General features: G+C 32.6%; 1 protein-coding gene across 3 annotated transcripts in view; it reads left to right on the forward strand.

Annotated features, from left to right (window-relative positions):
* The window catches only part of LOC111054283 (putative phosphatidate phosphatase), a 51,256-nt gene that overhangs the window by 28,194 nt on the left and 9,531 nt on the right, over window positions 1-13,531 (forward strand). The window contains exons 5-6 of one of the 3 annotated variants that reach the window (XM_022341272.2): window positions 943-1,119; window positions 7,675-8,294. In XM_022341272.2, coding sequence (XP_022196964.1) covers window positions 943-1,119; window positions 7,675-7,788 — 291 coding nt within the window. In that variant the 3' untranslated portion in view covers window positions 7,789-8,294. Of the gene's footprint in view, window positions 1-942; window positions 1,120-2,938; window positions 4,974-7,674; window positions 8,295-13,531 lie in introns of those variants that run through there. The other 2 variants (XM_022341271.2, XM_022341273.2) reach the window with 2 other exon arrangements.

Consider the following 13,531-nt stretch of genomic DNA (forward strand, 5'->3'; position numbering starts at 1 on the left):
TTAACCTCAATTAGAGCAGCGAAGAAGAAAAAACTAACAACAAAAATCGAAGGTACGAAAATCTAACAATTTTGCTCGAAGCCTTTCCGTGTGATCACAGATGTGATAACTCAACAATGTATGTTGACTGTGTATCATGCATGCTCTACTGTTAGTGGCCAGCCTAAGAGTGACGTGGAAGGGGCAAAAGACGCCCGACGACCGTTCTGTGTGAATCTGGCCCAAGAGCTCATAGAAAAAATACTAATTACACTAAATATGGTTAGTATAGCGGACCAAGTGAGAAAATTATATTATTATTTATAGTAGCTTGCTTGTTTAACTATTGTGATTGGTTTCTAGGCAACCAAAGTTGGCTTCGCTAAGATCGTGTCAAGAATCGTTTATGAATGCATCTGAAGTTTTCATAATTAACACCCAGTTGTACATCAAGTCTATTTAATTTAACCGCTATAATGTCACCCAACAAATCAATAAACGTTTCTGAAGACAATGCGACGACGTCATTCCACTGCTCTCATATTCAATAGATTCACTCTCAACCGAACCTTTGTAGTTTAAGTATTTATTAATAAATTATTTTCTGTACGATCCATATATTTTTCTTATGAGCCAAGTACTGTATTCATCTTCAAAAAAAGGGGTTATTCTTATCTTGATCTTATATTGTATTTGTTTTATCACCTGAGTATCTCTTATAATTTCCTGCTATTCTATAACACTGTGCTTAGGCTGCTGCCTTAGCACGGACCTTCCTTGTGTAATAAATCCTTTTTTGTTTTATTAATTCGTTTATCCATTTGTACAAAATCAATAACCATCAAAATTATATTGGAAGAGGCTTTTGGATTCTTTTGATTCTTTTAATTTTTTTATATATTCTATTTATATTTATGAAATAAATATAAATAGAATTTGAATTGATTTTGTGAATTGTTTCAGATCTACATCCAGAAGAACTACACGGCCAGGAAGGTGACGCTGCTGAAGCATGTGTTCCAGTTCGGGTGCCTGATGCTGGCTTGGAGCACCGCCCTGTCGAGGGTGTCCAACTACAAGCACCACTGGAGTGACGTCCTCGTCGGCAGTCTGCAAGGTGCACTCGTCGCCGTTCTAATAGTCAGTCATTTTCATATACCTATTATTCACTACATCTTAATTGCATGATGAAGCTTTACACTTTACACTAATCCTTGAGTAGCCTTTCCAGTCCGTAGATCATATATCGATTCACATTCTGTTAGATAAAATGATGATTTGAATATTATATGGTAAGAGGAATCACTTCCTGTTTAGGATCCCATCTGAACAGTAGCTCTATTCGTCCCTCATCGTTATCATAATCATCCGTGTAGTGAGGGATATCATTTCTCGGTGGTTTGTACTGCATAGGTCTTAATCATCATCAACATCTCTCATTACCCACGCACAAGCCTAGGGCTCATGTCTGTTTCACCTTAGAGATAAAATAGCATATGCTATCTTTTCTCTATGGTATCATCCTCAGCAAAAACAGATAGTGACATGTTCTGACAGAGCATGTTACAATTTATCAAAATCAATAACGAATAAAATGGATGAATAATGAATAATTATTTGTACAATTGATGGAAATATTCAGTAAATTTCGTTCCCAATAGATTTAAATATTTAATTGGCTGAGCCTCTCCCAATCATATTGGTTTTATGATTTGTGGCTCTTTTAATGAATTAATAAATAATAAATTCAAAATCAAGGAAAAGATAACTTACTTCCACAATTTTCAATTCAAAATTTAATTTTTAAGATTATCTCACAACATTCAAATCATTCTTATAAGTTAGTTATATCCTTATATCTAACACTAAAAATCACCAATTCAGTTGAAAGTCACACCAGAAAGCCAACTGATTATAAAAAATAGTAGTATTCACATAAAGAACAAACTTCAATTCAACATTAATTAAATCCGTTCCTCTATAATTCCTCCTCCAATTGCCATTTTTGTCAATAACCACAGTACAAAATATTAGTATGCCCTCCACAGGATGTGGTCAGGATTGTGGTTGATAAAATGTTTTCAATGTTGATATGTGATTGAAAATGAAATTTGATGATTGAATGTGTTTCTTTTCTAAATAGCTCAGAGTCCTTGGCGCTATAGCTTTCACACTTCATTCCATCTTAATATTTATTTATAGTGGACTGCTACGAAAGAAATATTCCTATATTTTTCCAACTATATTAGTAGCTTTTATTTTTTCTATTAGTTAAGAATAATATATTCTACGTCTTATTTGATGCCGTACATATCGTATCATTCCTATCTGAACCCAACTATTCACTTTTTGAAACATGAACAACTACAGAATATTCTTTTTCAAATTTCTTGCACTAATAATAATGTTCTTTACAATTACATCGAAGTAGTGGTTAAAAAAATTATACAGAGTGTCTTGTGAATCTTTCAGTTATTGTTTCTAGTCCTAAACTGTGTTTAGCTATCATGCCACAAGTTGCTGTTGCTCTGTATTTTGTTGAAACTATTATTAGAAATAGATTCAACATATATCAATGTAAATTGACTTGAATGTCAAATTCATGGAATTTGCGATAGAATTAAGCTATCATATAGAATTTTATTTACATTGAAAATTGTATTAATAAATAAGTGGTACTTCATGCTTAATTTTATTCAATCTTGGTTTGAAATGTACAATAAACCTTCAACGAAATACAAAATGCACAATAAACCGTAGTTCGAAACAAATAGTTTGCTCATGCCAGATTCCACAAACCGAGTTCAATTATCTTGAAGAATCAGCTTATTTCCCTTTCTCCAAAAATTCCAGAAATTAATCCTGAAGTTACAAGACACTCTCTATAATTTCTATAATTACTGTATGTCATGTACAGCACTGTTGACATTCAGCATTTAGACTTGTGTATGAATTTTAGGTGATCTATGTGGCTCGTATGAAAAATATTGAAGGCTCTGTTAAAGACCTCACAAGTGGTGAGCCTGTTTTGGACAACTTTCTAACTGAGGCCACCCCTTTGTTCTGTGAGCAGTCATCAAGCTCAGTTATTGGAAGGAAAAATACTTCAACTCACATCGTCAAGATTGGAACTGACTGATTCCTTATTTTGATTTTCAAAGAAATATCCAAGATTAGTTATTTTAATTAGTATTTATATTAGATTTTTAATAATTATGACGTAAACTTCGCCTTCACTGCGATTTTTAGAGGCTCGATTCGTTAGTCACGAAAATAGATTCTGGTGATTCTTATAGTTCTTTAAAAGAGACATTCGTCACTCATATCAAGTGACACGCACGGAATTTTGCCTTTCTTTTCAAGAATAAACCCTCAATCTTAAACAAACGTAAAAAATAACTGACACCGTCGTAGCTGGAAGCGATAAGTGTTATACATCGACGACTAATAGAATCTTGCGACTAGAAATTGCAATTTAGCCTCGGACTCTGCACATCTAAAAACTACTTATTATTCTTGAAAATACTATTCTGAATATAATATTTCTTTTAACAAGAGATGGCCAAATCTACTTATAGAACCTATTCAAATATCGATTAGCTGATCAAATGTAAAATTATGATAATAATTTTGTTTCTTAGTCTTCTCCAGAATTGAAGTTGATATTGGGTCAAGTGAATGAAAACTAGTGAACAATAAGGGCTTTTGGAGAAAGCCCTCCACTAGCTTTGGTGTGAGTCAAAATCTCATGGTAGGCCTACATTATCTCCTTTTGTAATTACTTCAAACCAATTTAACCTGTCACAGTTTAGAGTTGAATGTTGGTTGTTGAACATTTTTTTGTGTTGTCTATCTCACATACAGTCTATACCCAGTTTCAGAATCCTGAATTGGTGATTACTATTCCTGATAAGACTAATCCTCACCGGATATATATTACACTAGTATATATGCCTAACGCCTGAAGGGAGACACATTTGATTGTATGTTTACCGTCCTGGCCCAACTAAAAAAAAATGAATTAAAAAATTCCGGCAAAGGAATTTGAAAGTGGTTTAGTTGTACGTATTTGATTTGTGTACTTGAGTTCACAGCTAAATTGAGGTAGGCTATTCAAGTAGAGTTTGATTATTATGCTCTCTATCATCAATTGAACACTAATATAGGTATTGTACAATATGTTGTTGAGCTATTCCTACTATCATACTAGTTCAATTTATAGTTTACAATCGCGAACATGACTATCTGTTTCCTTCTTTCAATGAAAATCAAAGTCTAGTTGAGGAGCTGTAAATGTGCCAACGGCCCAGCACAGGTGAAATCAGAGTGAATACAGATTCAACTCGTAAACACTCGGACTTTTCCCAGTAAACACAAGTGCAGAACATACATCTCCAAATCGAGAATGTACTCCCCGAGAAAATGTTTACTAAGATATTAAAGAATACTAAACTTGGTAATCAGCATTAGTTTACACGTTTTCATTCACATGGCCCACGTATCACTCATCAGCTCCTTCTTTTTTACAATTTTTATAATCCATACAACATTCTGATAATCTATGTTGAAAAGAAGCATACTATAATAACTCGTAGTAATTCAACTTTTCAATAACTTTGGCGGGTTACTCCTCAGAATTTATAGTTCTCCATGACAATTCCTGGATAACTTACAGAGGCCCCAAACCCTACTCCTTTAAGCATTTGGCTACGCCGCTGGTATTTCAGCACCTTCATTTTGCTATGTAAGCACAAGCCCTCCAGCCGAAGAAATTACAGCGTTGCCAAATCGTGTAAAATTGCAACTTTCTCCAATTTCTAATTTAACTACAGAATTGGATGTATAATATTATTTATTTATTTATTATAATTGGCAATCGAACTTGAAGGTATAAGAAACAGACCAAAACTTCTTATCAACCAATTTCAAAAATAAATGTTCAAATGAGGGTTATGTCACACTTTCCACTTCTTCAATAATTTCCTTTTTTAAATCAAAAAACACATTTTCAATTTCGAAATCAGAAGATTAATGTGGAAGATCCCCGTTAACCCAGTAATGCTAAAAAAGTTTCAGGGTTGAAGGATTAAATAAAGGAAATCCAATTTTTGGATGAAATGAGAAATATCGCAAAAATAAGTTTTTATTTTGAATATCACTTCCATCAGAATTATGGGATGTCGTAATGAGTAAGTCATTGAAAATAACGATGAGAATGTCTATTGGTGTCTTGATCACTTTTATCCGATCAATTTATTTAATGATTATGTTCGTCAATGACATTTCGAATAGAAAACATGACATTTTCTTCATGCTAGAAACTTTATTGTTTAAAAAAATAAGTGGGTGGTTGTTTCAAAAGATAAATGGGTAGTGAAAGCGGGAAAGTTTCTCACAAATAATTGAAATTATTTCTCGAATTGTCAAAAGTTTTCGGAAGATTGTATTTTGGTATCTAAGGAATTTTAAAGTTAGGAGAGCTGCTGCATGGCATGCATTGTGTACTAAATTGTATGCTAAAGACTACCAATTTACAACATATTAGACTGAAATATTTCAACTGGAAGCAGCTAGTTGGCTTTAGAAAGGCTGCAATGCAACACTGCATGGTGAAGTTGTCAATATGTATAATCATGTGGCTTGCAGTCGCTGAATTTTTCAAGCGTTTTGTATTTTGTTCTTGTAGTTGGTCCCAGCTATTGATAGCATATGGCACACCATTCAGCCGTTATCCTTGATTTTGAAACTCCTGAAATGCCAAAATACGTTCTTCCGACCTAATTTGATGATTGGAAAAATAATTTCAATTTTTTTTAGAAACTTTCTCGCTTTCACCACCCACTTATCTTTCTAAACAAATTGTCTCTAGCATGTCGAAAATTTTATTTTTCTGCTCAAAATGTCTCAACATGAACTTGATCATTAATTAAAAAATAACTATGGATCTGATAAAAATGATCCAGACACCGATAGCGGGGAGACATTCTCCTCGTTATTGTGATGGAATTTTTACTAATCCCTTAATTCTGTGATATTCAAAAGAATTAACATATTTTCCCGATGATTTCAATTTCATCAAAAAATTGAATTTTCATTTTTTCCTTCAACCCGGAAACTTTTTCAGTACTACTGGGATTCGGAGAAGATATTCTACATCCAGTCCTGTAGTTGAATTAGAAATTTGCAATTTTACACGGTTTGGCTGTAATTTCATTGGACGTAGGGCCAAGTTTCAATTTTTCTTATACAGACTATAATTTTCAATCATTTTTTTAGTAAGGTGTTGGAAACACTCTTGAAATTGCTTTAACATTTAATTCCAGCTACTATCCTATCACTTGTTTGCATGAATCTTGTGCACAATGTTTTAATTTATGGTAATGATACTGTAGTAGGCCTACGTATATGTATATTGGATAATATTATTTACTGATTTTATTATTTATTATTGTAGCATGCAAAGTTTTTTACTATGTATAGCATGTAGTAGGCTGTAATAGTAATAATACAGTTGGTGATTGTATTTTTTCATGATTCTTATAATATTGAGGTGAGAGTTTTTGTTGTATAATAATTTTGTTGTAGTTTATTTTTATTGTTGAGAAATTCAGATGTGAAGATTTCGAAAAAAATTTTGTACAATCTTCACAATTTTTCTTCAGTTAGAATCACTAGAATTAAGGCATTTTATTGTGAACAATGAAATTGAATTATTCGAATAATTAATGTTTTTCATTTTATCAAATTGTTTCAAATTAATACTTTTTGAAATTTAGTTTCTAGAAGTTACTATTGTCTCAAATGTTAAGCTTAGTTGGCAGTATAATCCCAGTTATTTTAAATGTTTATGAAAATGATCTACAGTTAGAATTATTCCATGAATTATCTCTCAAATAATATTTTTATGAATTTATGATTGAATTTTTTTCTAGAGAGGTGTTTTGTATAGTGTAAACAAGACTTTTAGTGTTTGTACTCAACAAAAGTTTTGTATCTGAAAGCGTTTTCTATAATCTTTGATCCAGTAAGTTGATGCTTTTTGCACTGAAAGATTTTAAATGTTACTACAATTTTCAATTTTTCTGAAATTCCATCACAGAACTTCTATAAATACTCTAAAAAATCAATAAAACCAGGTTTACAAAGTTCGGAAAAATTCTGAAAACGTAAAATTGCAAAGGAGTGTACTCTTGAAAATGGAGGTATCATCCATGAGAAACTCAAGGAAGTTAGTGGTAGAACTCTATAGGTTTAATGAGATTGAAATATCGAGTTGAAAAAAAATACAACATAGATAGGAAAATTCTCGTTTTTCAAATGAATTCTAAAAAGTATATCCATGAATTCCTCAAGTTCATCCAAATAATTGATCAGGAACTGGGCCGATATTCCACTAATTGATATACACTGGGTCTACATGAGTGAAATATTGAATTTTAGAATGCTCCACATTATTATTATTTGAAAAATTGATTAATTTTTTCGTTTCAAATATTATGTCAGTGAGTCTGCATCTTTTCATCTCTCCCTCTTACACCTATAATAGGCTAGTTGTTACCTCAAGAAACATAATCATGATAGTTATGTTTCTCACTAGAAAATTTATTCCACATTAAAATGCTGATGTATAGTTCAAATCAATCATAATCAAATATTATTTAAAGGAAATTGATGGCCCTTTTCTGCTTTTCACAGTGCCAATACGTGGTAGGCTCCAAGAACGTATACTCGTACGATCAATATGGAAGAGCAATGATCAGGAGAAGTAATAAAATGGACTGTGATATTGGCCAGAATAAACTTGTTTAAAGAAGGGGTCATCTCTTACATTTGGAAAATCATGAGGTATCTGCAAAGAAGGAAAGGTTTATTGAATGATTCTGGTTGTGTTATGAAGTACAGACTGTCCTATGAGTCGAGAATGACAAGTTGAAAGTGATTCAATCATTTCAATAATAAAAAGTTCCTGGAATGTGTTGGATTCTTAAATAAATTAGAGACTCCTAAAAGTGTAGAATACCCAGTGGAGAACAATAGTTTTAGTGGGAACAATTTGATCAATTATTATTTGAATTGAAGGATTAGAAAGTGTTGGGTAATTGCTAAGTATTTCTATTATTAAAGGCAAACTAAGAAAAAAGTGATCATATTGAATTGTAAGTTAATTGTTGCCTTATACGTCATTCAAGTCAACTGTGTTTTAGCTATTATCAGTATGTAATAGTAACACATGTTAAATTCGTTTTTGAACTATTTTTAACGACACTATAGTCAAGTTTTCTGAATAACATCCTCACAAAAAAAAAACAAATAAATTTGAAATTCAGGAATCTACAGATTAAAATGCGTAGTTGAAAATTAAAATTGAATTACCCAAAAAATTCAATTAAAGAAATGAAGAACACACCTCCAATCCAGAATAAACTTTTGCTACACATATAATAGAAAACAACCATACATACAGACATCAACAGCAATTAAAAAATATTACACATGAAAACTAAAAGAGCTGAACTCAACAAACTAGAGCAATATGAAATCTACAAACACATAAAAACTGATAAACAAAACATCACAAACGAACAATTTAACTTCAAGCCCCATCAACCTTTTGATTCATATATATAATATAATAAAGGAAAGAACTTGCTCATCCACGTACGGGATGGGAAATTCACGCACTGAACTGGGAAATTCTGAAGTACTGGACTGAAATTTTGCATAAAAGATATTCATATCTTTATATATGTGATTGCATATCGTAGATTCTTAATATACCGAGAATAATTATAGGCCTATTTCCAATTCCTCAAGATTTCATCACGTCAAGCTTTTATTTTGACCCTTGCGGAGCACGGGCTCCGTAGTAACGGATCTTTATTATTGACCTGGTAGTCAATAATAAATTTAAAATAATTCGCCAACACCACCGATACCAACCGACCGCATCCTACCTGCCAATGACAATGGAATGAAGACAACAGTGTTGAAAATGGATTTAAAAATCCGAAAGCGCATCTTACTAGTTCTAGTAACTAGTAAGATTACTAGTTTTTAATAGCTTTTATTTAAGAAATTGATTGTAGTGTCGTTAAAAATATTTCTAAAACGAATTATTAACTAGCAGTTCGTCATGGAATGTGAAATAGATTAGTATACCGCTATGTTAAATATTCTTCAGACATTCATGAATGGGCTTAATTGAAAGTGAGTTCAAATTCAATCAATAATACAACTTTTGTAACCTTATAGTAATTGGATTTAGAACTTTATATTTTCTAGGTATTGATACATTCAATACATTATAAAAATTATTGCTCATAGTTTTTAGTTTGACCTGTTCTATGTAATAAAGAAAAATAGTTGCCCATTGCATTGCTTTTTTTGTAATGCTTTCTAAAATTTACTGACATAAAATATATTTAACATTTTAGGAATAAAAACGACAAAAAATTAGTTCGCTGGAGTGGTTTAGTAGAATTATTGTCTAGTCTGTTGTGTGAGATGTTTTACAAGACTCAAACAGTACCTATTATTTAATACTAGCAATCTTGATTTACTGATGCAGTGCCTACTGTGACATTTTTCAATATTCTGTCACGATTTCTTATCAAACCAATGTTTGAAGCCTGAATACAATGTTTCGTTGTGTTATTCCAACAAAAAGTTAATCTTGAATTATATAAGTTATAAGATAATCGCTATATTTATATTAATAGTTAATGTCTGGTAGTGATCATGTAATAGAGTTTGTTGATGAATCACATTATTGAGTTGAATAACTCACTTTATGAGTGGGTAAAATATCGAGGATATGCTTCATTTAAAACTTGGAAGTGATCTAATTCTAAGTCTCAATGAAAGGAAAATTTTTCCATTTTTATTTTTCTATTGATGTTGGTATATCAACATTTTTCTACAATAATTGGTGATAAATAAAATAATCAACTTGTTAACAATAAAACTTTACTATTTCAAAATATATATAATCCAGCCTTTTTACTTCTTATCTGGTATGCTATTTTATATTTTCCTTTTTTTATAATATTATATCGAAAACACTTATTTTTCCCTTTAGTCTTGTAAAAGTACGTGATATTCACATACATTATTTCTTGTAAAAGTTTGTTATTTAATTTACTGTACGTTACTACTACAGTGGACACTCAACAGCAATAATAGATTATCAATAAATTTGTAAAGTATAGTGTTTCAATATTAATTGTGTGTGGCTCTAGTTGAGCAGGTCTCTATCATTCCTAAATCTTTTTTCAATATTGATATTTCATCCCCATCATTAAACAAATCAACAAAGCGTTTCAAATATAATAGTATTGAAAAAAACAAGGTTTAAACTGTTATATGTGGCGTAAAATTATAATTTTATAAACAGCCAAGTTAAAATTACGTCATTGTGCACAGTAGTACAATCTACATTACTTCAAACCGGATTCAAATCCACTAATAATGGATAGCTTACTAGTGAAAGAGAACATCCAGGTAGGAATTTATGTGTAGAATATCTAAACTTCTCTTGTGAAGTTTATTTACTTCTCTTGTTAAAAAATTGTATTTTCCCCTAGATTCTCTTCCTCTAGCAGCCTTGTCATTTCTATTGGAAAGATGGAGAGAATTGTGTCTAGAAGTAGAATACTGCATGCCTTGGAATCTTCAGTATTTCAAATTCAAATTTTCAAAGAAAATTGCAAGTGATGAAGCTTAAATATTGAGTAGCTGAGATCATTGTGTCTCCATAATAAAGTTTTCAAACAGTTCACCTTACTCTAAAAGCCTGCTTTCCAATGCACTTTTGTTGAGGAAAAACAGAAAACTTTTGGGTCTCAAGGTGCAATTCCTTAGCAACGACTTAATCCGTTCATTTATAGACGCGTGATTAGAGCCGCCGTGGCTAGACATACATGCCATCGCATAACCTATAAATTCATTAGATTCGATGACTTATTGGATTTTTATGTTGTATGAATATTATGGTGGCAGATGAATTGGAAGTGTTGGCTTCTATATTTATTTTATGTTACGACATCGAATCTCATGAATTTATAGGTCTAGCCGCGGCGGCTCTAACCACAAAAAAAATGTTTCTCAAAAAATATAGCTCGTTTCAAGACCTTTGAAATGATATATCATAAGTCATACTTTTCCAAGGTCCTATAATCTCAACTGTCCAGTTAATCTGCACAATGTACTTTTTTTCCCGCACTAGATTTTCCCGCGGTGAAAACGTACATTGTGCAGACTAACTGGATAGTTGAGATTATAGAACATCGAAAAAGTATGAAATGATACATCATTTCAAAGTTCTTCAAACGAGCTACAGTTTTTATTGGATTTTTTATTGAAAAACGGAAGCTTTTATTGGACGAAATATATATAACTATGAGGTGAAAATTCCCTAATTTTCTGGCTTTGTATGGGAATAACCTTCTAAACAATATATATACGATTAAGTGCTACATTATTATAATACATTTATAATTTTAGATCTACCTATTCATTCTTGGAAGGATAAAATCAAATTCAGATCGCTATCAAGCGGGGGAACGATGGATGATGGGGACTCTACGGTTCAAGGCCAAGGCTCTGTACTATGAATACTAAAACCCTACGAAAATTCAGCTTTATAAGCCTATTGTCCATCCTACTTTCTGTCTCTTCTCAGCAGAACAGAATTTCATTTGAAATTAGTGTTCCAGGTATCAATTTGCTAATTACGTGCTGGTAAATATCTATAAATAATATAATTGTAAGTGTATATCAACAAGTCTTGTCAGTTCAACATATTTGGGCTGTGGATATCATAATTTTTGTTCATTTCATTGAAGGAATTTAGCGTGATGGTATCTACACTTATAGAGGGTCATTTTTCCAACCTCCGATTGGCCATAAATAAAATACAAATGTATTGAAAAATAATATTACTTTTATGATTATTCTTCAACATAATTGCCGTGAAGGTAGAGGCACTTTTCGTACCAGTGGAGCCGCCTACCAAAACCAGCTTCATAAAATGCTGCCGCCAAATGAGTTCAAGTGGGCTATGAAGTAGTTTTGGAATTCCTCGTTAGTTTGCAAGCTCTGCCCTCAAAGTCGTCATGTCTTGAGTTTGGGGAAAAGGTATAAGTTACTAGTAGCCCAGTCAATACATTAATGCGCAACAAGTTGGGGGAAAGCTGCATTTTTGTAGGGTGATAGTATACGTATTACATAGGGCGTTGCACCCTTCAGTCTGCTAGTGCTACCTTGTCGCGGGTTCGAATCCCGCCGACCCCATCGAATAGGCATGGACGTTTGATCATCTCATAATTTACCCTCGCACAAGCAAAAATCTCATGTGGACATTATCCGCAATAAAAAAAATATAATAAAAAAATGTCTGGAACCAAAGAGTCCCCATCTTTGCACAGCTTGCTTTCCCTCAAGACATCCCCCCCCGAAGTTCGAAACTGCAATGGTTTCTTAAAACAAGTATATCTTGGCTCCAAATCAAGATGTCGATCTGACTTTGATTCAATCCTTTCAAGGATGATCTACAATTAACGTCATATAAAATTTCACCGTATATCTATTGTTCAGTAAGTATTCCCATTCACAGCCAGAAAATCAGAAAATTTTCACCTCATAATTTTTTATTTTTCCTTATAAAAGTTTACGCTTCCGTTTTTCGAGAAAAATGTTTCGTAGAAAAGTTATAGCTCGTTTTGAGACCTTTAAAATTATATATATATATATATATATATATATATATATATATATATATAAAGCGAAATGGCACTTACTGACTGACTGACTCACTCACTCACTCGCAGTACTAAAAATCTACCAGACCAAAAACGTTCAAATTTGGTAGGTATGTTCAGTTGGCCCTTTAGAGGCGCACTAAGAAATCTTTTGGCAATATTTTAACTCTAAGGGTTGTTTTCAAGGGTTTAAAGTTCGTCTTTTAGCATGTATATTCTTCTTCTCTCAATCTCTTAATATTAATTGAAATTTCCATATCATATGTTACTATAGAACATATCTAGATAGAGTACCTCTTCGAAACAGTTGTTAACTGGCAACTGAATTAATAATTTTGACAGGTTGGCATTAAGTTGAGTTGACTTTGTTAGGTTGGCACCAAGTTGAAGATTCAAATGCATTTATCGCGGAAAAATTGATTGGGCACTGCTACTTCAATCAGAGCTATTCCTGGGAATATTATATTACTAGCCGTCAGGCTCGCTTCGCTCGCCATATCCGCCAGACGTTTAGTCTGGCCCCCGACTGGATTGTTCTAACATATGATAAAAATGCTCAAATGAAAAATGCAGGCGAGCGAAGCGAGCCTGCTGATTTCATTCTTGGTCGATCCAGTCGGGGGTCCAGGGGGCGGAGCCCCCTGGCTAGACGGATATGGCGAGCGAAGCGAGCCTGACCGCTAGTATATCATAAATCAAACGTTTCCGATGTTCTATAATCTGAATTGTCCAGTTAATCTGCACATTAAATTAAATAAGGAAGCAAGCGGTACAACGTCGGGGACTCTTCGGTT

This window comes from Nilaparvata lugens, chromosome 2 (genome assembly GCF_014356525.2).
Source record: "Nilaparvata lugens isolate BPH chromosome 2, ASM1435652v1, whole genome shotgun sequence".
NCBI lineage: Eukaryota > Metazoa > Arthropoda > Insecta > Hemiptera > Delphacidae > Nilaparvata > Nilaparvata lugens.